Source organism: Watersipora subatra, chromosome 7, assembly GCF_963576615.1.
Source record: "Watersipora subatra chromosome 7, tzWatSuba1.1, whole genome shotgun sequence".
Taxonomy (NCBI): domain Eukaryota; kingdom Metazoa; phylum Bryozoa; class Gymnolaemata; order Cheilostomatida; family Watersiporidae; genus Watersipora; species Watersipora subatra.
The window spans coordinates 46,123,249-46,150,952 of NC_088714.1; the positions used below are offsets into that span (position 1 = coordinate 46,123,249).

Sequence of the window (27,704 nt, forward strand, 5' to 3'; positions counted from 1 at the left end):
ATAAATTTCAAAAATCACTAACTTCTTCAGAAAATATGCTAGTTTTTTTCACAGCTACTGATAAAGGCGCTACAGAAGCTTCTCTACGTGTCTCAAAGATTCTAGCAAAAGCAATGCTTCCCTATTCCCATACTGAGATTGTAGAAGAATGCATGGTTGAGGCTATCGAAACACTTCAGATAGCGTGATGTGATTGGTAAAGTCACGGCAATACCACTTTCTAGGAAAACTGCCACTGGTAGAATTGCAAGCATTAATCATTATCTCAGAATGACTTTGCTAACCCATGTAGACCAGGCGGATTACTTTTCAATCGCCATTGATGAATCTACTAATATAATGGATGTTGCTCAATTAGCAGTCTTCGTAAGGTATGTAGGCTACTGTGTGTACACTAATTGGTAATCATTTTTACCATGCATTTGCAAGCATAAGTCATACAAGTGCATTTTAAAAGACAGTAAAGAGAGAAAACAACTACAAGTAGAAAATGTTGCACTTATTTTATATTTGTTTCAAAGTGACTAACCCGCTCATTTATACTACATGCTTCTTTATAAAGCATCGGTATGTTTTTTTTATAAAGCATAGTATTATGCTTTAGTCTTATACCCTGTGTTGCAGATTCTTTGATGGTGAAGAAATGAAGGAGCTTCTTACTTTGGTTGGATTAGAAGGAGAAGCCACTGGGCAGGCTACCCATGATGCCCTCATTAAAGAAATTTATAATATGAAGATACCTCTCCACAAATGCATATCCGTAACAACAGATGGCGCACCAGCCATGGTTGGAAGAGATCAAGGTGTCATAGCTAGATTGAAGAAGGATATGCCATCAATGCTAGCATTTCATTGCATCATCCACTCAACAGTTTTATGCGAAAAACTAAATGATCACTTTCAACAGCTAACGTGTAAGGCTATGAAGATGATCAACTTCCTCAGAAATCAATCAGTTCTCAGACACAGAAACTTAAGGAAGTTTCTCAAAAAAAAACGTGCCACTTGTGAAGATTTACTAACATACAATAACATTAGATGGCTAAGTAAGGGAAATGCTCTGTCGATGTTGTGAAGTATTCGTCAGGAGCTAACCAATTTCTAAATACATGCATCAGCCTGAATTCAAAAGTTTCAAGAGATGATGAGCTCTTCTAAAGATATGAGTGACCTTGCCTTCCTTGTTGACATCGGTGGCCAATTGAATGATTTGAACCTCAAGCTTCAAGGGAAGAACAAGACTATCATTAATACACTACCAGCTGTTCAAGTCTTCTCCCATAAGTTGGAGTTGTTTCTGGTGGATGTGCAAGGTGATATGCTTCACTTTCTTACTCTAAAAGCATTTTTAGATGATGATGATGATGAAATGGCGTCTTGTACAGCTGAGTATACTCACTTTATAGAAAAGCTGCAACAAGAGTTTAGCAATCGATTTAGTCAGTTTCAATCATTGAAACATATCATACAACTCATAAAAGCACCTCAGAAGGCAAAGCCTAGTGGAGAGTGGGTTACTCAGTTCAGTCAGTCGACATTGAAAAGTGCTAATGTCTCATCTCTGCAACTGGAGTTGTGTAACCTCAAAAGTATAGATATAGATGAAATTGGGTTCTACTTGAAAGCTTCAACAAAGGCTGACTTGAAAGCTTCAACCAAGGCTGAATATCCACAGCTTGCTCAACTAGGAAGATGGTTGTACACTGTGTTTGCTGTCACATATATATGTAAATCAGCATTTTTATACATGAATAATATCAAGAGCAAGTTGAGATCCACTTTGACCCAAGATCTTTTGTGCCAGCTCCTATGAATAGCATGCTGCAGTAGAGAGCCAGACTACTAAAAGATAATGAGCAGCCATAAACAATTCCATGTACATACCTGCCAACTCTCACGCATTGGGCGTGAGACTCACGCAATCACCCCAAAGAAAAAATGAAAATGCGTGAGAAATGCGTGAGATTTTTGCCCCAACGTCCACAATTTTATATATACTATTATTGATACATCAATTGCCCCAAAACCAAATCTCACGCATTGCCCCACTCTTGGGTTGGCAGGTTTGTCCATGTATCTCACTAAACTTTACGTTACACAAAGCTCTTTAGGCTCACATCAACATTATTCAATGTTATTGTAAAAATATTTTAATAAATAAATTTAATTACAATACCACTACCAAACTTGTATTAACAGTATGATGTTATAATGTAGCTCTTCATGAAATGATATACTGTTATACAAAGCTCTTTAGGCTCACTTCAACATTATTCAATGCTATTGTAAAAGTATTCTAATAAATAAATTTTATTACAACCACTACCAAACTTGTATTATCAGTATGAAATGTTATACTGATACACATATTATGCGGCTCCCAAAAATCTTGCAGCTTTGAAATTTGGCTCTTTGAGAAAAAACTTTGCCCACCCCTGTAATACAGTCACACGTGCATGCTTAAGTGCAAATAAATTATAGGGCTACGCAATTCGAAACTATAGGCAAGTTGAATTGAACCGAGCGATTAATACCGGTAGCCAGAACAAGACGTGAAAACTATTTATACAGCGAATTTGTGGCGGGATTTCAAATCCCACGTGAGCCGGATAACCATAGATCATAGGCCGTAGATTATCGAACTCAAAACCCCTGAAATGGCCAAGGTCATTCCAAGAGTTTTTAGTTCAAGGCCATAAACCGAGGCAGTTTATGAACTTTATGTTGCATTTCCGTTGGCATATTTTTTCATTGGCAATTTTTGCGCTTACCAGATTTGATAGTGTAGAGTTCCTATCTAATGAGTTACAGTGCTCACAATTTTTACCTGTGGGAGAAATCTGAGGTTGGTAAACATTAAAAAGTCTTACATCAAACTGTTATTGGCCCTTTACTGAGTGAGTCACAATTTGTCAATTTATTGCGAAGGTCAAGATCAAAGTATCGCCATCTAAAATTTATTTTTCTCGGCACGCATGCACGGTTTGAGCTTTGACATGGCTTGTGTAGCCAACATAAATAGTTTTGAAAAAAATCATTTGACAACATTAACTGACCACACAAGTCACACACTTAGTCACTGTTTAAAAGCTGAAAAATACTTTTTAAAGAGCTTAAAATGTATGTTTTCAATGGTGTATACCTTCAACTTAAATCAGGTTGTGTCGGGTTATATGTTTATAAATTGACACAAAAAATGGAAATATAAAATAGTAAATTGGTACAATTAAGAAAGTATATTTATAGTTTAAATGTACGTGTTGCAATCACAGGATGTAGAATGTTAGACAATGGATAGAATATGAATTTTACTTACCTACTGACATCCTAAATCACTGCAAAGTAATAATGAGAAAAAGTTGCAACTCTGCGCCTACGAAAGGAATCTTATTGCATGAGGAGATAAATCCTAAAACATGATTTTTATCAAATTTTTCACAGAAGTGGAAATGGCAGCGATATTATGGTAGCTGATTTTGTTCAAAATGAGCTATCTACCTTCAGTATTAGTATGAGTCCAATTTTCCTTATATATGGATAGTCGTCACTTCAGTTGTGTTTGTCGTTAGGTGCAGAGGACTCCGGTTAGCTTGTGCTATAGTGTGTTCTTCACTGTCTACGTGAGTGTCGATGCCAGTAGGTGGGAAGTAGTCTAGTGATGGTTAGGTTACGGTTCTAAAACAAGGCTAATCTAATGCTATGGTTTGTGTAACGATGCCTTATATATATATATATTTATATATATAGTGACTATATATAAACTATATATAAATGTATATACAGTGAAACATGGATAACTCGCCCTCGGATATAGCGAACACATGGTTAACTCGACTGGATTTGCTTGGTCCGTTCCCACGCAATGATAAATGGCTCTATATAACTCGAACTCAACACTGTTATAACGAACTGTTTTTTGCCCAACGGCTACCGAAACGGTTGCTATCGCTTTAGAAAATCACTTTATTCCAAGCCATAGAGGTAAACCTCAACTTTTCGTAATTCATAAGCGTCGTTACTACCTCCATCGGCAAAATATTTTTGTCAACGACTGTTCTAAAGGTTTGGTGAAATTTGATTTATACTGCTATACGATGAATAGCACGGACTAGCCGGGTCACTGGTGCAAGGATTTTCGCCACGCACATACAAAACAAAAAAAGCATGATGTTTTGGTTTTGTATTTGCGTGGCGAAAATCCTTGAGTGCGTGACCCGGCTAGCCCGTGATGAATAGTTTTCCGACGTTGATTCCGTGTTGAATCAACGTCGGAATGTTGAATGTTTAAAACGTCTTAAAAATTGTTGTAAGTAATTAAACGTATACGTTGTCTTAGCTAAAAAAAACTATTCATCGTTTGGCCTAAACACAGAATACGCGTGTACATTCAATAAGTATCCATTCAAAAAATGTTAGTGATATACAATGTACCGTAAAACCTCGTAAAACTTTTAATTGAACTGCCTCGGAGTGTTGCTCTTAACGAATGCCAGGTAAAGTAAGGGAATCTTTGCATAAACTTCAAGAAAAAACGGCAAAATTGATCGTGGGTAAAGCGCTGAAAAGAAAAAGATGTCTTTTCTTTTGAGCATTTCAGCAACGATCAAGTTTTGCCAATGTCAATCTAAAAAACGTCCTGGCAATAACATCACCTCAAACAACAAACCAATCTCAAGTGATAGAAAAATCTCTATACTTTTTGATAAAAGCGTTTTAAACTTTACATTAGAAGCATTTAATTTGAAACAAGCCATTTGTGCTTTTGATTTATATTATAGTTTGTATATGTTCATGTATCTACTAGTAAATAAGTAAATACATGGACTTATGACAGTGCTCTGATAACTTGAACGCTCTGATAATTCGAACACTTTTGCTCGGTCCCTTGAAGTTTGAGTTATCCGAGTTTCACTGTATATATATATAACTGTATATATGACTATATATAAATCACAAAAGTGATGAGCAAAGCTCATCACTTTTGTGATTTGAGCACTCTGGTGTCAGCACATTGACTTTCTTAAAGTCTGTGAGGCAACTTAGTTGTTTCGCGGCAGGAAGTAAACTCTCATTGGTAATGGGATTTGTGTCCCTTGCCTAAGCTCTGAGCTGCACTGATGACGCTTCAATAGCCGAAACAGTACTGTCTGTAGCATGAGTATATATATATATATATATATATACATACATGTATATACTCAGACTCCTATTCAGTCCATCCATTTATATAGAAGTAGCTTAATAGTTATATTCATTCTATGTCTAGCAACTCAGGAAACAACATCAGTTAATTGTATACTAACATTTGATCGATCAACATGTATATTGTATCGTAATATCTTACGTTTAGACTGCTATTCTAACCCCAACCCAGACTGTAGAGGGTTGGTTGAATGTGTACGTACAGTAGCGTATATATATATATATATATATATATATATATATATATACGCTACTGTAGAGGGTATAACCCAGACTGTAGAGGGTTGGTTGAAGGTGTACGTACAGTAGCGTACAGTCAAACATGGATAACTCGTCCACGGATAGCTCAAACACATGGTTAATTCGAACATTTCCTTTGGTCCGTTCCCACGTAATGATAAATTGCTATAGATAACTCGAACTCAACACTGTTAATTCGAACTGTTTTTTTGCCCAACGGTACCGAAACGGTTGTTATCGCTTTAGAAAATCACTTTATTCCAAGCCATAGAGGTAAACTTCATCTTTTCGTAATTCATAAGCGTCGTTATTACCACCATCGGCAAAATATTTTTGTCAACGACTTTTCTAAAAGTTTGGTGAAATTTGATTTATACTGCGATATGATGAATAGCACGGGCTAGCCGGGTCAGGCGCGCAAGGATTTTCGCCACGCACATACAAAACAAAAATCGCATGTTGTTTTTGTTTTGTATGTGCGTGGCGAAAATCCTTGAGTGCGTGACCCGGCTAGCCTGTGATGAATAGTTTTCCGACATTGATTCCGTGTTGAATCAACGTCGGAATGTTGAATGTTTAAAACGTCTTAAAAATTGTTGTAATTAAACGTATACGTTGTCTGAGCTACAAAAAACTATTCATCGTTTGACCTAAACACGGAATACGTGTGTACATTCAATAAGTATCTATTAAAAAAGCGTGAGTGATATAGAATGTACTGTAAAACCTCGTAAAACTTCTAATTGAACTGCCTCGGAGTGTTGCTCTTAACGAATCCCAGGTAAAGTAAGGTAATCTGCATAAACTTCAAGAAAAAACGGCAAAATTGATCGTGGGTAAAACCCCAAAAGAAAAAAATGTCTTTTCTTTTGAGCATTTCAACAACGATCAAGTTTTGCCAATGTCAATCTGAAAAACGTCCTGGCAATAACATCACCTCAAACAACAAACCAATCTCAAGTGATAGAAAAATCTCTATACTTTTTCATGAAAACGTTTTAAACTTTACATTAGAAGCATTTAATTTGAAACAAGCCATTTGTGCTTTTGATTTATATTATAGTTTGTATATGTACATGTATCTACTAATAAATAAGTAAATATATGGACTTGTGACAGTGCTCTGATAACTTGAACGCTCTGATAATTCGAACACTTTTGCTCGGTCCCTTGAAGTTCGAGTTATCCATGTTTGACTATATATATATATATATATATATATATATATATATATATATATATATATATATATATATACGCTACTGTACGTACACCTTCAACCAACCCTCTACAGTCTGGGTTGGGGTTAGGATAGCAATCTAGACGTAAGATATTACGATACAATATACATGTTGATCGATCAACTGTTAGTATACAATTAACTGATGTTGTTTCCTGAGTTGCTAGACATAGAATGAATATAACTATTAAGCTACTTCTATATAAATGGATGGACTGAATAGGAGTTGTGTTCCTAATATAGTTTTGTTATGGATTGAGTAGATAATTCCTAACTCCACAGTCAAATGATAATATTTTACGCACATGTAGCGCATAAGCAATGGTTGTTTAAGGTTGACTTGCAACAAAATTCACATTACATTTATTTGGTATCAAAAGATTCACCATGCTTTACTCTGTTGTGTTGTAGGTGCCAAATGTGTGGAAAAGTGATCACAAGCTCTTAAAAGCTCAAAAATGAAAAGCCGCCGTAGATTGGAATCTATTTCTTTTTCTGATGTAGTCATGATAGTTTGGTTATTGTCTTGTCACGTGATGTTCTCACGTGAATTGAAAGGCCAATAAAAAGCTCAGTATAAACATATCGTAGCACTAGTTTATGACAAACACTTCGGGTTTCACCGAAGACCCTAGAAGAACTACTTTACAGTTTGGTTTCGGCCTGGTCTAATCGGCAAGTCGTAATCTGATCATGTGACCCAATACTTCGGAAATAATTTTTGCAGCTCTTCGATTATCACAGGTGACCAACAGGCTCGTCATGATTATCAGACAATGATATGTACTCCTTCCAGGTAAGGTTAAAAAATTAAATGAATTTTTACAGTAAATTATAAGATAACACTGCTAAAAGTGACAAGCATTACAATGACGACAAATAGACGCGTAAGAACAATAGACATGGTTTTATTGAATGCGTGAAGTATATTTGTGAAAATATTTCGACGAATAAGGTTGCATGAAAGTGTAAACAGAAACCATCTACCACAGCTACGTCACATTTGAGCCGTTTTGGAAAGAGAATCCAAACTACGGCGGTCTCGTGTGGCTGCGATTAACTGTTGGTTTTTTGGCTACTAAGAGCTTGTATTCACATCCCCACATATTTGACACCTACAACACAACAGAGTAAGACATGGTGAATCTTTTGATATCAAATAACTGTAATGTGATTTTTTTTGCAAGTCAACCTTTAAAGGTTGACTTTCACGTAGAAGATAACAAGCCCACCTACAACGACATGGTTAAACAAGAAAAGAAAACATAAAATCGAAAGGAAACAAATAAAATAAATAAAATATGAAAAACATGCCACACAAGAGATAAATAATATATATTATGCATGCATTGTTTTAATGTACCAGTCCACATCAGTAAATTAAACACTTGAAATATTTCTGCCAATGTGAGGTTTTCTGTATCTTCTACTTCCGCGCCCTTACTAAATGGTTGCTCCTTTTGAATGCTGATAGCGTGCATGGCCTTCTAACTCCTTCAAATCTTCAGTCGTAAGCTCCTTCTTATGCTTGCTTTAATGGAGTTCTTGTTTTAATAATAAGTGCAAATGCTGATTGGTTGCGATCATATTCCTTGACAATGTTAATTGTACGGGTGTCTTCTTCTTATTTACGACATCCAACTTTGTTGACATAGAAATCATTTTTCCTTCGTTTTGTAACGTTTGTATCGGTTTCAGATTTTATAGCTAACGAATTAAATGTAGATACTTGGAATTATATACTTATGCTGACTTAAAAGTTTATAGTAAAATATATTACAACACTACAAATGAATATTTGCTCTCGCTTGTGTATTTTACACAAATTTTTCCATGCGGAATGCTGACATGAGAGAAGTCGATCATCGTGTCTCTTCTCAACGTTCTGAAAATGTTTTCGGCAAACTAAATTTCGGCGACTTTTTTTAATTCGACATGCGTTGTGAGCACACCAACCGCCAAATTTTAACTCGGGCAAAACTTTTCTCAAAATCGTATGGTGAAATAAAATTCAAATAACGAGGTGAAGATCTCACATTGTTCGACTTTGTAAGGTGAAAAAATCGTATATCATGGTAATCGTATCTCGAGAGTGCTATAGAGTTTTGAAATTCTAGGTTGGTTGTGCTGTTGAAGAAATAAGTGGTTTTAACTATGTCGATAGAATTCTTTATTCAGTGATGAATATTGAAGACGCAGGACACGGTGAAACCTGTAGTAAAAGTTACATAATCGCTAAAATGTGTACATAAAGATAAGCAGAGTAAAATACATGTATGACAAGACAATTATAGTGCAAAACAACAATATTTATACCAGCATTACAGGTTCAAGTATTTATGCATTTACAGCATTAAAACTAAAAGATAATTGAGACAAATTAAACCAAATAAGAAAATGCAATTAGAAAACTGTAAAAATATTACCTTTGCTTCCTTGACAGCACTTGTGAGATTAAATAGGTGGCTGAAAGCGCCTGAACTTTATGTCCATAGTTTTACAAGTTTAGATTTACAAGTGTGTATGAATGCTAGGTAAAACTATAAATGGTCTAAGCTACCAGAAAGGCAGTGGCAAGACTGGCGCCAAAAGGAGAATAATGGAAAAGGATAAAATATTATTGGTCGACAGCAGTCAGTCCATCTTTCATAGGCAATAAAAAATACATTAGCTCAGGACATCGGAGAGGAAGTGTTTGAAATGGCTAAAAACAAAAACACTAACCCTAAGGTGAATGATGAATCATCGCGGCCATTACAGGTGCACTGTATAGGGAGTTGTGTGCACTTTATGGGTTCCACCCAAGTAAGCAATGCCATGTCTGCAATGCTAATGCAGTTTGTCATGAAGCCAACAAGATACAAACAACTTTAATGTACATGTTGATGGAGCAATAGAAGCAAAGACATGTTATAGTTGTCAGCAAATAGAACACTGGGACAGACATTAATGATGAACAACACAGTACAGGAAAAGTAGCGAAGGACCAATATTTGACATTAAAAATAAGCAGAGGTTTAAAGGTATAAGCAAGAGCGATTCTTTGTTATTGGTACTCTTTCGCTACCCAATCAATTTTTTATCGGTAAATAATTCAATATTCCTTAAAACTAATATTTGACAATGGCGCATATAAGTTGTCATAGTGCTTGAAGTACGAAGTATATAAAAAGGTTTTGATGCCATACTAAATCAGCATCAAATCTTTCATCAGTTGATGCTTTAAAAACAACTCCAAATATGTTGCAGAATGAGCTTCTTTGGGGTCCAAGTATGTTGCAGAATGAGCTTCTTTGGGGTCCAAGTATGTTGCAGAATGAGCGTCTTTGGGGTCCAAATATGTTGCAGAATGAGCTTCTTTGTGGTCCAAGTATGTTGCAGAATGAGCTTCTTTGGGGTCCAAACATGTTGCAGAATGAGCTTCTTTGGGGTCCAAACATGTTGCAGAATGAGCTTCTTTGGGGTCCAAATATGTTGCAGAATGAGCTTCTTTGTGGTCCAAGTATGTTGCAGAATGAGCTTCTTTGGGGTCCAAACATGTTGCAGAATGAGCTTCTTTGGAGTCCAAACATGTTGCAGAATGAGCTTCTTTGGGGTCCAAATATGTTGCAGAATGAGCTTCTTTGTGGTCCAAGTATGTTGCAGAATGAGCTTCTTTGGGGTCCAAATATGTTGCAGAATAAGCTTCTTTGGTGTCCAGATAGTTGCAGAATGAGCTTCTTTGGGTATTCTTTCAGCCCTTTACCTACTAACAAGGGTAATAGCTTCATCTTATTCGAGTCCGAAGGATTATTGTTATAACTATAGCTTACGGCAATTATTGTTAAAAATGGAACGATTATTGTACCTAGGTCTATTATGCATGAGATAATCACCTAAAGTCAATTGATCTACAATCTATGATGCTTTGGTAGCTGCAACGCGACACCTATGGTCATTACGAAAAAGAATTTGCGATAAAAAATTAATGTTCTGGCAAAGTGAAAATCAGCTCATCCTGGGTTGTAAAGATGTTTTTTATTAGCCCCGTACAGAAAATTGTTTCTTTTTATTTTAATACAGACACGATGGGCTAAATAATTAACTACATGCTAATCAGAAATTGTTTGTACAAAGCTTACTAAAGCTGCGCCACCCGACTCTTGGCCATCCACAAACGGTGTGCCGAGTCACGCTACGCAGCTCATGGTTCGCAATAAGTTGAGGGAAGTTTTAGCGACTATTGGTACTACCCTAACAATGTCGTTGTCATTAGTACTATTACTAACTGAATGCTCGGTATTGCACCGGTACAGTACACCCTCGGGATACGATAACCCTGATATACGATTTTTTCACCTTACGAAGTGGAACATGATGATTTTTTACTTCACTATGCGAATCTTTTTTTACCATATAAATTCAATAAAACATTTGCTCGAGTTCAAGTTTGGCTGTCAGTATGCTTATTACGCGGGTGCTTCAAAAACAAAGACACCAAAATGTTGTTCCCCGAAAATATTTTCACAATGCCTGAGAGAGACGCGATGACCGATTCCTCTGAGTCCAGTAATTCTCGTTTGTAAAACGGTAATATTTTCCTTTCAAAACCAGTAGCAAATTTGGAGTTGCAATCCCTTCATACCGACTGTCAGAAAACTTCTATTAACAAATAATCAGTATGTCCACAAAAATGCACTGTATTTCGTTGAATTCTTACCACAGAATTATGACCTAACAATTATTACTGAGGCATAGCATTGAGATGAATGCATCATACATTAAAAAAATAAATATTTGTGATTAAATTATTTGTTAAAAAGCAATTAGTGAAGTTGACATTTCTGTAATTTCGCAGATAGGATTACATCATGCTATGTAGTATTATAACTAAATACCTAAACACAATTTTCATGTTTCTCCTGTTTTATTCTTTTGTGAAGGGCCTTGAGCTGTTTGCCATGTAGACCATGTATAGATGTGAATTTCTTGAGGTTGACATTGCTGATGTTTTGCTCTACACGAACAAAGCCAGGAATCTGGTAATACTCTATCTGTAAATTGGTGGCACTAGCAGCTAGGCCTGATAGGAAAACATCTTCCAGCCTGAAAAAGGGAGTGTTAATCGCTGCTTTAAATAAGGGTTCTAGAAGACTCTGTGAAAAGGCATAGGCCATACCACTGGCACTCGTAGGATACACAGCTCCTGAATAAGTCCCAGCATACCATTTGCTATCCGGATCTCGAATTGGTTTTGCTTTTTTCACTATGGAACCAGCTATGCTGTACTCATTGAATGATTCTCGTTTGAAATATTTCCTGACATTATCTAGAATGGTATAGACGTCTTCATCTATTTTTAGAAGATACTTAGCCTGTGGGCACTTAAGAGCTGTCCATCGTACCAAAAAGATCGATTTGATCGTGAGATTCTCATAAGAGTCTGTGAAGTTGCCTTGTAGTATGTCGCCGTGCTCTTCGTTTTCCTTGTCTAAAAGATCCTGAATCGCATCATTGTCAACTCTTCCAATTACGAAAACATACTTGCTATCTATTAGACATTCATTTCTAATGGGAGACAGAACGGTTTCTCTGTATATTTGTCGGTGCTTTTGGGAAGATGGTTGGCTAATCACAGCTATAAAAAGGAAAGTGTTGTTTGTACACAGATTACTGGGTTGTTTCTGGATGTAGTACAGAGAAGGATTGGCATGTTTGTAGAGTTGTGCCTTTTTATTTTCTTTTTGATGGCGTCGCGACCCCCGACTGACTCCTGACCTGCAATAGCAAGTCGTTATAAAGTGTTTAGGTGTTTTAAAAACAGCAAATATTGTATCGAAAATTGATTTCCACATGTAGATGATTTCTGCACATGTATATCATCATTACTTTTAAGGTTTATAAAAGTTTATGTATAATATATATATATATATATCACCTGTTGAAAGTGTTTATCATGAGCAAAGTGTTTTGTGCAGTTTGAGTAAATTAAGAGAAAAAAATAAAACAACTAAAGGTTTTCAAACTTTGTCAAACAACCATAACATTCAAACTTCATATCATTAGGAAACTGTTTGGTGCAGATCAAATAAATTAGGAAACAAAATAAAATGACTATAAAAATATTTAACTGTAAATGTGAGACAATTAGCAAGTAATAGATAAATTAAGTCTGTTTTGCTACGATTACAATAAAAAATGATTTGGTAATGATACAATTAATACGAACTGAGAAAAAAAATAAAAATCTTGAATGTGTTGAATTATTAAAAGTTAACTTGCAACAAAATTCACATTGCAGTTATTTGGTGTCAAAAGATTCACCATGTCTTACTCTGTTGTGTTGTAGGTGTCAAATGTGTGGAAAAGTGATTACAAGCTCTTGAAAGCTCAAAAACGAAAACCCGCCGTAGATTGGAATCTATTTATTTTTCTGACGTAGCCATGATAGTTTGGTTAGTCTTGTCACGTGATGTTCTCACGTGAATTGAAAGGCCAATAAAAAGCTCAATATAGAACTTATCGTAGCACTAGTTGATGACAAACACTTCGGGTTTTACCGAAGACCCCGTATCAAATATAGATGCTCGCTACTTTACAGTTTTGTTTCAGCCTGGTCTAATCGGCAAGTCGTAATCTGATCATGTGACCCAATACTTCGCAATTAATTTTTGCAGCACTTTTCGATTATCACAGGTGACCAACAGGCTTGTCATGATTATCAGACAATGATATGTACTCGTTCGAGGTAAGGTTAAAAAATTGAATGAATTTTTACGGTAAATTATAAGATATCACTGCTAAAGGTGACAGCATTACAATGACGACAAAATAGACACGCAAGAACAATAGACATGGTTTTATTGAATGCGTGAAGTATATTTGTGAAAATATTTCGACGAATAAGGTTGCATGAAAGTGTAAACAGAAACCATCTACCACAGCTACGTCACATTTGAGCCGTTTTGGAAAGAGAATCCAAACTACGGCGGTCTCGTGTGGCTGCGATTAACTGTTGGTTTTTTGGCTACTAAGAGCTTGTATTCACATTCCCACATATTTGACACCTACAACACAACAGAGTAAGACATGGTGAATCTTTTAATATCAAATAACTGTAATGTGAATTTTGTTGCAAGTCAACCTTTAATAACAATTTATGCATAGAAGTGTGTGTATAAAAAAAGGTTACTGTTCCAACAGAAGCTATCCATCAAACTTTGAATACAACGATACTGGTACCTCTCGACGCTGGTACAAATGTAAAGATGGGTTATCGAACTGTCTTTGTCTGACTGAACGGTGAGAGAATGTACAGGCTATTCCTACTCGATAATACGATTGTCCGCGTGAAAAGTATTGACCTTCGCCACGTTTTAGCAATTGAACTTTACGAAAAGTCAGAAATAGAAGTTCACGAAAACGCGAAAAAGCATCGTGTTTCGTAGAGTTAATATAATTCATAGAGTTTCAAATAATATGACATTTGGCACGCTCTATGGTATATGATCATATCTTTGATCAATGTGTTTTGTAGAGCTCAGTGGTAGAGAACGTGGATTCAAAATTTGTAGTTGCAATCTCAGTGAGTTCAAATTTATCAGAGCACGAAATTTTTGAAACTCAGGAAATTCTAATAAATTTTACATTGACACATTAGTCAACTATACTTCATGTAGGCAGTTATCTTGAAAATAGCAGAACAGTAAGGAGCTTTTAGCCTTACACAGGTCGACCCAACAAGTGAAATTTCTTTGTGCCTTCTTCCACATGTAGGTGATAGAGCTCAAAGGGCACTTTCAAATGTAGACGAACTTGCTCCAGAGATTTTTCCGATCGTTGAAAACTTTTTTCTTGCGATGTTTCTTGCTTAATTATATCTGATTTTATGTCAGCAGGTAGTTCCGCTTGTAGGATATTCTTCAAAGTCAATCTAGCTGATAATCCTCGATTATATAGCATTCCAACTCCTAATAATGTTATCCAGACCACCATGGCTGCAAACAATGCTCTCCTCATTCTGTAACACGTTCTGGTATATCTCATTTCCCTTTTTATTGAGGGTAATCTTGACATTGCAACCTTGATCAAATCTGTAAGAACTAGCACTGTAAGGGTGCGCTTGATTCCTTAGATGATCGACTATTGATTAGTATGTAATTGGCTGCTTAACAAGAACAATAGTCGACCCATCCTCAACTCAATTTATCTGTTTGTGTACATGCGTCATATGAGAGTTCATTTCACTGACAATGATTTTGTTATCGCCTAACTGGGATGTTTTCTCAGCATCTTTGGAATACCTTGGCCGAAAAAAGTTACACTCTTTAGGAAAGCACCAGCAATTATTCCGGCATTAGGAGTCGCGCTCTCATAAATATTTGATTTTGTTAAACAAGGTTTTACAAAAACCTTGAACATAAATATTAGGACACTATTTATTATCAATTACATAGTTTGTCACTTACCTACATCGTTGTAGTGACATCTATCTGTTTGAAACCGCAGTTTTTAGTTGTAAAAAATATTGCGTTTTATGAGATTCGAACTCACAATATTTTATTTTGTAGATTGCGTTGTAACATCTGCACCAGTCAGCCACATTAGGCATAGCTGAATAATTGCGCACATAGTTATTCATTGTGCTTCATCAGCTCGACTGACGATCTATCACAGTAAATATGACTGCAAGGGTTGAAAGCTTTGTTAGTCGTTTATCTGCTGCTCGTACACACACAGAAGCGTCTTGAACCAAACCATCAAAAATTATATAACAAATGAAATATGTTTGCTTAAAATAGAATCATTCATTTCCTTTTGTAGAGTGCATTAACTTTGTTATATTGTAAAGTTGCGTTTGAACTAACGATAGCATCTCGAAACCTCGCTAGTCTTTGCCAATGTGATGTAATGCTAAGTCGCTGGCTGGAATAATAATAACCTGGGCTTTTTTCAGCTCGTTGGGCTTTTCAAAAGCTTTGTGGTTTATTTATTATGGAGAAAGTCAATGTGCTCACAACAACCAATGCGCACACAACTAAATTCTGATGTTAATAGCAAGTTTACTTCCTGCTGACTTGCTAATGAAAAAGAAATCCACTTGTTACTAATTGGACTGTTCTGCTGTTGGCTTTTACAATGTATTCCAGCCAGCTGCACAGCATGCATAAGTATATGGATATGAATTTCATTCCTAGTCAACGCTCAAAGCAAGTTGATTCATGAGACAATAAACAAAAAAGAATAATAAATTAAAATTATGCGTATTGGCAGAAAAGTTTTTTTTGAGTAACATTGTTCTATAATGGGAGTTAGCAAGGTGTTGGTGTCTGGTATAAGGTGTAGGGGATTTTCTGGGGAAATAGGAATGTAATGGATGGTCAGGCAGATCGGAGATATGATTTGAGTACTTTAGAGAGCAAATATATAATAACACAGTTAGCTCATCAACATTAAAGGCATTTAGAAGCTAGTCGCAGCTGTTCATATCAGGTAGCATAAACCTGAAACATAATTTTTAAAGGTGTTCTAATTATCAGTCCTCGATACATTCTAAAGCTTAAGTCGTGATGTTCACTTCAAAATTCCCTAACCTAACATAAAACCCAGCAATTACTATTGAAACGTAGCATTAAAAGAAATGCATTATTTGTAAAAAAAAGTTCATGGCTAAGTTATTTGTAAAAATATAACTAGTAATGTCAAAATTTCTATAGATGAGATTACTCCATGCTGTCTAGTATAAGTAAATACCTTGCACTATCTCCAAGGTTCTCCCTTTTTAGGTTAGGATAGAGATATCTTACCTCTTTATTCTAATTAGCTGTGAACTACACTCGCAAGAATGGGAATTGTGTGTCCTTTCAAAAGAGAACTTCAGATCAAGTGTGAGTGCATGAAAGGTAACATTGACGAGATGCCAATAACGTGCCTTTTAGTTATTGCAAAATCGTAATGCAAGATTCCAGTATTTTAAAAATTTACCAAAACAGCCGGGGATGTCAAACTATACTGGCGAATTTTAATCAGCAATTACGTAAATCAACAGTCTGTAGTGGCACTTTAAAATCAGTTATACAAAATGATAGAAATTCAGAACTCACAAGAAATAGCCAGTTTTAACATATATTTTACATCCAGAGAATCTGTATTAGCCCAAGCTTTTAGCAACACTTCAAGGTTTTAGGACAACGTAGATGTTTATCTATTACCAACAGGTCTACAACTTCAGTTTAGCCGTGTCAATGGAAATTACTTTGAAGGTTTGGTAAAAAAGCTGAATGCAAATAAAGCTACAGGATTAGATTCAATTCCAGTAAAGCTTGTGAAAATTGCAGCACCTGCTTTGGCCTATCTTCTAGCTCATATTATAAATAGCAGCTTACAATTGGATATATTCCCAAATAGCCTTAAATAGCAAAAGTGAAACCTTTGTTTAAAAAGGGTTTACCGAAGCTTTTATTGAATTACAAACCAATATCTATAATTTCAGTTTTTAGCAAAATTTTTAAGAAAGTTGCTAATATGCAACTATTTAGAAAATAACAACATTCTTACAACACAACAGTTTGGTTTTAGGAAAAATCGAAGCACTAGTCAAGCATTAATTGAGCTTACAACTAGAGTTGTCTCTGAAATGAACCATGGCAGTGCAGTACTATGGGGGATATTTTTTATTTTAGTGAAGTGTTTGACACTATTAACCACCTGATACTCATTCACGAATTAAATTCTATGCACTTTTAATTGCTAGATAAAAAATTACTTAGAATATAGAAAACACGTAACATTTATAGAAAACTACAAATCTAGCTTTTCAAGTATAAATCGTGGCGCTCCTCAGGGTTTTATCCTGGGTCCAACTTTATTCTTGATATATATTAATGATCTTGTGTTGTCTACTAATCATTTAAAATCTATTCCGTATGCAGACAATACAAATTTATTTTTGAGCATACCAATTTAAATAATGGCATAAATATAGTTAATAATAAACTTTAAAAAATTGAACAGTGGTGTAATACAAATAAATTAATTGTAAACATGGACAAAACAATGTACATCGTAATGAGAAATTATCAAAACAAAATTAAATTAGAAAAACTAATGAAATTATTTGATTTGGAGCTTCAGTAGACATCTTCGATCACATTCTTAAGAATTCATTTGAACGGATACCCGGTAATGGATGCACACATAAGCTAAATAAGCAGATAAGATCCATGTTCGGCCTGATAAGTAAATGTTTTAAATTTTTACCCGGAAGTGTTATGAAACTAACATACAACACGTTTGTTAACTCTAAGATTAGCTACTTCCTGCAGTCATGGAAAAATGCTCCATATTGTTATAAGTCAAGTGATATTGTGATATTGAAAAATTAATAACATTAAGATCACAAAAAGCATCTAATAAAAGCAGTCTTTGATAAACAACCTTTGACTTCATCTCAGTCACTATTTGTTCAGCAGCTTTTTGTGTTGCCTGTTGATAAACTTTACCTATAAGTTTAAAACTAACAGGTAAAGTTTTAAAACTAATAGGTAAAGTTTTAAAACTAACAGGTAAAGTTTTAAAACTAATAGGTAAAGTTTTAAAACTAATAGGTAAAGTTTTAAAACTAATAGGTAAAGTTTTAAAACTAATAGGTAAAGTTTTAAAACTAATAGGTAAAGTTTTAAAACTAATAGGTAAAGTTTTAAAACTAATAGGTAAAGTTTTAAAACTAATAGGTAAAGTTTTAAAACTAATTATAGGTAAAGTTTTAAAACTAATAGGTAAAGTTTTAAAACTAATAGGTAAAGTTTTAAAACTTATAGGTAAAGTTTAAATTAAAAAAACTTTTAAGTATAAGTGGTCTTGATGGCGCATTCAAAATTTTATTCAAGTGATTATAAAGTAAAAAAGATTCTCACTATAATGCTAGGTTTTTAAAAACCATGAGGGCCTTGACCCAGCGAGGAGATAGTAACAGTCGAGGTTAGTTCCGAATCACCACCCATCACCTGTTCCATATCTACCATTACAAATATTTTATACTGCTTCTAGTAAACAACAATTGAATACAGAGTATTATCAGAGTACCAGCACGATGAAACAGTCTTCCAATAGACTTAAGCAAAATTTCAGCATTTACTAGCTTTAAAAGAAATGTTAGGAGCCAGTTGTTCACCCTAGATTATTCAAGACCTACTATTCGAGTTTCAATGAACTATGCCAAATATTTACACTTACAACCAAAATATACCAACTTCTGTGGGCCCAACTCATCGATCAGCTGCAGTGCTACTGCGCTTGTGGGCCTCATCATATTTTCATAAGTAGAAATTAAGCTTTCATTTTTTCATTTAGTCAGTATTGTAACTATACCTTACTTGCTTATTATAGTTATCCGCTGCACCACGGTTGGAAAAAACCACGGGTTTTACGAAAAAACCAGGTTTTTTTTGTTTAAGCTGGTTTTTATGGTTTAAACCGGTTTTTATAATTTTACCAAGGTTTTTGCAATTTCAAGTCTAATTAACATCACTTACTATAGCTGCATGATTGAGTATTGAACATACATATGTGGAATCATCTGTTAACGATGGTACTGTGGGAGTTGTTATGAGAAAAAAGAGAGAAAACATGGAACTTCAGAATGAGTCTTAAATCCAACATGATCGATGAAATACAGAGCGGAAATCTTATCACATAAAGTGAATATTTTACATGCAGCTCTATGTATAAGTAGGAACTTTAATCCCAGTGATTAGTCGTGTGGTAGTGTAGAGCAGAGCATAATGCAGATGCGTTGCTAGTGTTTGGAGCAGTAGCAGATGACTCAACTTCTATCACCTGAATATTAGCATCACTGTCTATATTGGTGTTTTCAGCTTGACATTTTGCTACGTGAGCTTTAAGCCTATCTGCATGACCTCGCATTACGACAGCACACCTATTGCGTTTTGCCTTAAAAGTTTTGCCTTTCAAAACTTTTCATAACACAACAAACTTGATAAACTGAATTCTAACAATCCAACGACTTTGGCTTGTGCCCAATAAATGAAATATTAGTTTGTAAACTTGAAGCTTTTGCCCAAAAGGATTTTATTGTTTTAATTTCTAGTTATAAGTAATCCTTTCTCATTGGCCAGACTTGAGAAAGTATTCATTCATTATTAGAGACGATGATTGGATTAGTATATTTCACATGGTTTTTATATTTCATCAGTAAAGAGATCATTATATCACTTGATGAAAGCAATTGAAAATGAAATTCACTAATTCATTGTTGTGCTACGATTTCATGTAGTTTCAACTTGAGCTCTGCCATCAATTTACTACTGTGTCCTAAATAAACTTCCACAGCTGATAATTACATATAATTGCATTTCTACCACACATGGACCACTAGGTGCTTAAAATATTATGTTTTTCACAAAAAATAATGAAAAAAAACCATAAAAACCATTTTTTTTCGGGCTGGTTTAAACCGGGTTCAAACCACTCGGTTTAAACCAAGTCAACCCTGGCACGCACACACTTGACTAGTAAAATAGCTGTGTATTTTTTCTGAGAGATTAACTCAAGCGATGTATAAATACGAGCTTATTAAATATATAATTTTGATAACTTTTAAAATAACAAAACTGAGTAACCATTTATGACCATGTCCCATCATTGCCCTGGTTGCAGTGCTTTTGAGCGGATCCTCTTCAGCCACCATGAAAGTTCCACGATATTCCGATTATGTTTGTTCATTCAGTTGATTTCTTCTCAATTAGATGGGGACAAATTTTTAATGGTTGTAGAAATATGTTTATCCAGCTTAAAAACACTGCTTGAAAATAGCCAACTGTGAAGTTGTTTTATCTATTTGACTCAATGTACAACAACTCCAAATAGAATGCTGAGTAACCTCTAAGTTGAATACAGTAATACTTCAACTTATGAGTGCTCCAACGTACGAGAAACTTGAGATACGAGCCAGCTGCTAAGCAAGTTTTAGCACTAACATACGAGCCATATTTGAGATACGAGCACGTGAGTCAGTTGCCAAGTACGCGGGAGGTGTTTTATGACAACAGCATCAGTCTGTATTTTTCAATTACACAGGTTATACTTTTGTACCGTGTTTTTTGTGCACGCTTTTTAGTGCAGAATTATGTGAATTAAAAGTACTGTGCGTAGACCGAAAGTTTGCCAGTAAAATGAAAAATAATGCAAAGAAAAAGCAAATGATAACAATTGATATTAAACGGAGAATTATTGAAAAATATGCGAAATGTGTATGCATGATTGAGCTAGCTCAGCAATATGACAGAAATACATCCACAATTATCAAACAGAAGGATTATATTCAGGGCATTTAGCTCGCAAAAGTACTAACCGTAGTTTCTAAACGGCGCAGCAATCTTCACCACCGCTGATGGAGAGACCGCTCAGGCATTGGATATAAGATAAACAATTGGCCGGTGACAGCGTAACTGAAACGACGCTATTTGAAAAGGCCGGTGCTATCTATCAAAACTATAAAAATAGACATTCGGACAAGTTGGCTAGTGGTCATGCAGTAAACCTTTGTGACGACACCTGTGTTCGTCCTAATCGCGACATGTTGAAAGGGCGACAAAGGCAAACGTCCTTAGATAGGTTCATCTTAAAACGGCCGGCTAGTCGTGAAAGCGAAACAAAGGAAAAATTAGCTAACTAGCGAGAAACTTCAAACTAACGCCGAAGAAATTTTAATCACGTCAAGTTAAAAATGAAAGTTTGCTTTTAGATTTGCTTCTAAGTTTGCCTTTTAAGACGTTAATAAAATCCAAATTTATCAAAGTCAACTGTTGTAATGAAGGATAACTTATATATCTCTCTCTGGCAAATGCTAGCGTTAGCTGCTATTGTATGTATTTAATTTTACATTTTAATTTAACACATTTCCTTGCATTATTTTTTATTTGTTGCTTTTTGAAAGCAAGTGGTAAGTTAGGACAATAACCAACATGTTCTTTCTGTTACAATATCTTGTTTTGAGTGTTTTATTTGCATTTTACAGAGTATGGAAACCAATAATTGTATATTTAATTGTTCTATATATAAATAAATTGCACCAACATGCGAGTAAATTGACATACGAGCTCAGTCTCGGAACGCATTAAGCTCGTAAGTTGAAGTATGACTGTACTAGTTGAATTCCAAGTTAAATTATGAGGTAAATATATGTGTAAAGTTTTGCTGACCATCCTACTCAGGTCACGGGATGTCACTGAGTGGTTACTAAACAAACATTGCACTGGCAGCAGACAGGTCATCATCATAGCTCACAAAACTCTCTGTATTACCACAAAATAGGATCTTTTTGCTAGTGCAACCAATTAAAAGCATATTATTACTCATACATAAAACTCCGTTGCATTTTTTGTGGGAACTAGAATCAGTTTTATTTTAGCCATCTACCAGATCAAACGTACATGTGTAATAAACTTTATCATCTACCCTCCATTTCATCACTAGCAGCATGCATGGCATCATATACAAGGAATTTTACATTTTTATTATATATCAATTAAATATGTAGTTATTATTGCCATTATCGTTATTGTCATTTGCCTGCGTGTACATGCGTTCTAAACTTGCAATTGTGTGAATCTGTATTTTTCTATTTCATATTACATAGAGCGTTACAATTTTGTCTTGCCTATTATCAACATTACAATTACAATTGCAGATTTCACGGTTTAAGGGATTACAAATATATACATGCTATTAAACTTATCCTACAAATCAGTGACTTGTCTTCAAGCGTATGCAGTTAGTAGTGAAGTGGTTAAGTAGTGAATATACTCATTATCTACCACTTATGTTGTGGATCAGTAGCTATTAAAGAAGAAATTCTCTACAATATGCTAGTTCGCAAAATGCCTAAAATTTTGTACCATTTTCACAAGGAATACTCTGAACCACCAACTAACAGATCTCTGCTCGTGTCGCTAGCTAGAAAAGTTTTTTATGGTTCATGTTACTAGGTAGTCTAAGTCTAAGTTTACTACTAAAGTCTAAGGTAGATTTATCAATGACCTAGAGCTGTTCTATCTGTAAACGTTGGGTGTTGCGGGTTGATACTCTTTAGCTAGTTTTCTACTAATACCATATGATTATGTACTTTCATTATTTCTTTCTACAACAAGAAATTTGATCGTCATTATGAGCTACCTTATAAATTCAAGAGTGAATGTGGCTCACTCTGAGTTTACCTTGTATAGCCTCGCTTTTAATGTGTCAAAGCATCTATCAAAATAGCAGGTCATCAAGGTACTATCTAATGTACACACAGCTGTTGGCGAGTGTGTTTTCACTCGTGCATGAGGTATTCCAGAAGTAGAATGTACTCGAGGCTCACACACTGTTCGCATGCGAAGAGCCACTTAATCACTGTTTCCATGATGCGCAGTACTTCGGAGTTGCGCTCTCTCCGAATCACGGAAACCGCGTCTTCGCACTGAAATCACTGCGCACTGATCAGTACGAAGCCAGTGCAAATTCGCAGCAAGGAAACAGCAATTGCGCAGTGGCTGCGCATAGCTCTCATGCCGTGGAGACAGATTCTTCGAGCGCCATAAACTTGTACAAAAGTTATCCTGCTTATCTTGTTTTTGCTATTTTTCCGATATTTTTTTCACTTAAATTTAATTATGGTCTGCTCCTACGAAGATGATGAAGTGATTACTTTCCTAGACTTTGTTATCGATACCAACACTTTTCGAAAAATAGGTGGCAAGTCCTAAAGTAACATTTAAATAATCTATTACTTAAATAAATATTTATTAAAAATATATTATTTTTAAAAATTGAAGTTTTGTAAAACATTGTGAATGTGTATTGTAAATAAAAGTATAATGATGACAAAAGCATAAAAAGACCGTTTTTGACGTTCGGTATCCATGATCGATTCCATGTATCCATCCAGCGATTCGATTTATATAATTTCTCTTCTCTGGCTAATTTGCTGAAAACAGCTGCACAGCATGTAAACGTTCAATCCCCTCGACTTTGGAGGGGGCTGCATTGAAGTACTGCGCATCATGGAAACATAGTGAATATAACCATAGGCAGAGACATCATTTGTGAGTCAACCCCTTCACACCTCGGCTGCATTATCTTTACTCATCCTGTACTATTGATTTCTTGTGAACTTGTAGGCGATGTTATAGTATTTGTCCTTCTAGTTCTAAAACCACTGTACCTCTTTGTTAGCTTTCATTTTGGTTTTGCCTTTGGTAAGAGCGGATTTTTAAAATGCTATATGAGTGTTGGTCTGAATCAATGTGTGAGAGTTTTATTTAGGCGCAGCAAAGGAACTTGGTTTGGCCTGGGATTCTACTATGTGTGCATTTGGGAGGTGGGAGCTGGCGTACTGTAAGGATTTGGTCAATGCATTAATGTTCGGCATCTATGATCTTGCACCTTTGTTTCCTGCGCAGCTCACTTGGTCCCCTATAACTCTGTAGGCTATGTTCCGTAACCTAAACAGTGTCACTATGGTGTTGGCCTCAAGATAGTTGAACCAGCAAATCAAGCTAACTCGCTTTTCACAAAACAGAGTTTGCTGGAATTATATCTTGTCGATATTTTTCAATTATTTTCAATCATTCGGTTAACTCTAAGGTGGGATTTTTTGGTTCATGTTTACATGTTGAAGTACTCTTTCGTTGGTATGATCAAAGGCCTTGCATATTACAATAACAATGCAAGTTGTCCTCGCTTGAAAATCCGAGCATATACAAAGTTTGAGTAGATTTTATCAGAAAGTATCCGTGATTCTCTATCATTTGCCATTGCTTTTGATGTTTGAGGTGATCTTACTGCCAGGATGTTTCAAAAATAAAATCGACAAAACGACAGAGCAGAGACATGTAATGCTGCTACTGGAATACAATAGCTGATATCAATAATGAGAGACAGGCAACCGCGCAACTAGGGACATCCTTTAACATATTGTTCTTTTGAGAGTTTGAATCATGATAAAGTTTTTTTGATTTTAATCTTGAAACGTCCTGGCAGTCAGATCATCTCAAACATTAAAAACAATCACAAGTAATAGAAAAATACCAATATTTTTTGATAAAATCTACTACAACTTTGTGCAAGTTTATTTTTAAGTAAAGACAACTTGTACAGCAGGCGCTCCTACAATGTATATCTCCAGATAACGTAAAGAATTTATGTGAAGTTTTTGCTTCCTACCACGTAAAAATTCCACATAACGTGAAATTTCAAGTCGGGCGAGTTCTCAAATTCGATTTGAATGTTACTCAATCTCGCCGCACTTGCAAGAAAAAATTTATGTGCGTATAAAGTTATATCTATTATATATACACAACTTTTGCGGCATTCTAGTTTGTCGTGATACGGTGATAGATCATCACATGTCAACAAAATAGAGAACAGTTGCTGCGCAATTGTTCATATCTACAAAGGCGATCGAGTGGTGCAGGAGTTACAGGGTCGATCTACCAATCTGAATATGCCGAGTTCAAGTATCGTCGAAGGTTTTCTGTTATCCTAACCTTGACCCCGTTTTGCATGCCAAAGAGGTGAGTTTGGAAAGATCTTGGAACGGATTAGGCAATTTACATGTATTTTACTGTTCTTATAACGTAAATTTCCCATTTTTCACCTTGTAGGAGCGCCTAATGCATTGTGATTGTAATATACAGGGCTTTTTATTGTATTTATGGAATAGAATCTACTAACATTTTGCCTACGTTCATCTTTAATGATGGCTTACATTCTAAAGGCCCTTCGTTATGCAATTCCGCCATTGATAAACATTTACCGTTGATAGACATTTACCATTGATAAACATTTACCGTTGATAGACATTTACCGTTGATAGACATTTACCGTTGATAGACATTTACCGTTGATAGACATTTACCGTTGATAGACATTTACCGTTGATAAACATTTACCGTTGATAAACATTTACCGTTGATAGACATTTTGCATATATTGCATACGTATGGTTTATTTACAATGTATTGTACTTTTTTTCCCTCTATTTTTTTACTTTAATAATTAATAAGTATAAAATTTTAATAAGCACATTAAATTTAGAGTTTTTCTCTTTCATTTAGCTTTTTTGTATGCACGAGCATATAAACAAATGTTATGCTACCGTAGAGTACATTGCAGTAGATGTTACATGTTTTTACCCATTCTTTATGCTTACTTGGGATTTTCTTTTTTATTTAGCATTTGTGTGTGCTATAAAGGCCAGTTCACACTATTGTTGTATTTCGGCGTTGATGCCACAATACTTCGGTGATCATCGATGATAACCATGTTCACACTATCACATAACTATCTGCGTTTGTATCAGGAAATACTCCGTGACGTAGTGCTTTCATTTATCTTTTAAAGCTTCATGAAGAAACCTCTTTGTTTTCGCGAGCTAGAATCAAAAACTAGTCTCGCAGTGACTATCATAAACGGATATGAATAAATCATCTATCAGCAATCGCGAATTACTTTCGCCGAAATGGTTCAGATTTAAAAGGCCTTCATCGATGCTCGGCGAAATATCGGGAAAGTTTGACAGCTGCAAACATTCCCGACGTGTCCGTGATGCTTCGTCGATGCCATCAATTCATGGTTCACATATTCGACGATGAACGCCGAAAGGGAAACGGCGACATAGTGTGAACCGGCCTTTAGTTTTCTTAACAGTACATATTTTTGACATGGTGTCATAACTCCAAGTCATTGTTAAGCAAAAGCGTCGTTAAAGATAAATTTACCACAATTGTTTTATTAATTTATCAGAAAGTATCAGTATTTTTTTATCATTTGCGATAGTTTTTTGTTTGGGGTGCTCTGACTGCCAGGATGTTTCTTGATTAAATACGATAAAAACTGATCGCGGTCAAACCTAGCCTGTCTTGACAAACTGTTGTTTGTCAACAGTTTGTCGACACTAGACGGGGGACAACTCCGCAAAAACAACAGTTTGTCAAGACAGGCTAGGTTGAACCCCGAGATGTTAAAGGCTTTAACAAATGACTCGATTCAATTCTCATCAAAAAATTAGCAATTCAATTTCCAATTCTTTTGCATCATATTTCATGTAAGAATCGATTTAATTCACAGTTAATTGCAAAACACCACAATTCAATTCTCAATTCTTTAGCTATCTTAGCTTCAACGACTCGGTTCAATTCATTTCTTCCAAATAAACAGAATCAATTCTTTATCAATTTTTACCCAGAAATTGACCTATGGCACTATATCAAAATAACAATAACCCACAATTTTCAATTTAGTTACACACATTAGCTCAGTCCATGGACTGTCTGAATAGCGAATATCAACTATTTCACTACGGATTTCATTGCTTTTTTGGATGGAATCGGGTCATGCTTACGCTTTTTTGCTGGCATACACTCGGTATATTTGTTAAACAGCAATGTTTCTGTTTTATAACTTCATTTTAGAGTCTTTTAACACCCGCAAAAAAATTTTCACAAGAATCAATGCATTTGAGGAATAAAATGAATATTTAATATATTTGTAGTTTAGTGAATTCGGCTGCAAAAGAAAACCGCTATCATTTTGCAGTTGGATCAAAACGCAGACACACATTATCCCACAACCAAACACGGGTGAAGCGATTGTTTGAGAGCTTTATGATAAATGCATATGTGCACACAACTCACGAAAATTATTCATCAACATCGTCGCAAACCCTTGTACCGAAATCTTATCAACAACTTTAACCATTTTTCAATGGAGTCGTTTAAGTATAATAACGATACAAAACACATATAAACCCATTTAAATATGTTACCAAGTCTTTATTTTTTGTAGACAATATCCTAAACCTTACCCATCTGATCGGATAATACATAACTAGACAGATTAGTTTGGCCTAAAATCGATATTAAAACCTGACAAGCCTTTTTAAATCAAAATTAAGACCGGCCAACGAAACGCTGATAAAGCCGTGCGACCGAGAATCGAACCATCAAGTCGTGCGTATTTCACGAGAAAAACGTGCACATTT

General features: G+C 35.3%; 4 protein-coding genes across 4 annotated transcripts in view; 3 read left to right on the forward strand and 1 right to left on the reverse strand.

The window, feature by feature from the left end:
• Window positions 1–270: 270 nt before the first annotated feature.
• LOC137400818 (general transcription factor II-I repeat domain-containing protein 2A-like) lies at window positions 271–1,075 on the forward strand. The gene is made up of 2 exons (XM_068087157.1): window positions 271–371; window positions 625–1,075. The coding sequence occupies exons 1-2, from the start codon at window positions 271–273 to the stop codon at window positions 1,073–1,075; spliced, it is 552 nt and encodes a 183-aa protein (XP_067943258.1).
• Window positions 1,076–1,141: 66 nt separating this feature from the next.
• Window positions 1,142–1,813, forward strand: LOC137400819 (general transcription factor II-I repeat domain-containing protein 2A-like). Its single transcript, XM_068087158.1, has one exon. It carries the CDS (start codon window positions 1,142–1,144, stop codon window positions 1,811–1,813), a length of 672 nt encoding a protein of 223 aa, XP_067943259.1.
• Window positions 1,814–2,800: 987 nt separating this feature from the next.
• Window positions 2,801–27,704, forward strand: part of LOC137401078 (beta-1,3-galactosyltransferase 5-like) — a 51,331-nt gene continuing 26,427 nt past the window's right edge. The window contains exon 1 of the mRNA XM_068087428.1: window positions 2,801–2,845. The gene's annotated coding sequence lies outside the window, so the exon portion shown is untranslated. The remainder of the gene's footprint in view (window positions 2,846–27,704) is intronic.
• On the reverse strand, window positions 11,560–12,516 carry LOC137400820 (beta-1,3-galactosyltransferase 1-like). Its single transcript, XM_068087159.1, has one exon. It carries the CDS (start codon window positions 12,514–12,516, stop codon window positions 11,560–11,562), a length of 957 nt encoding a protein of 318 aa, XP_067943260.1.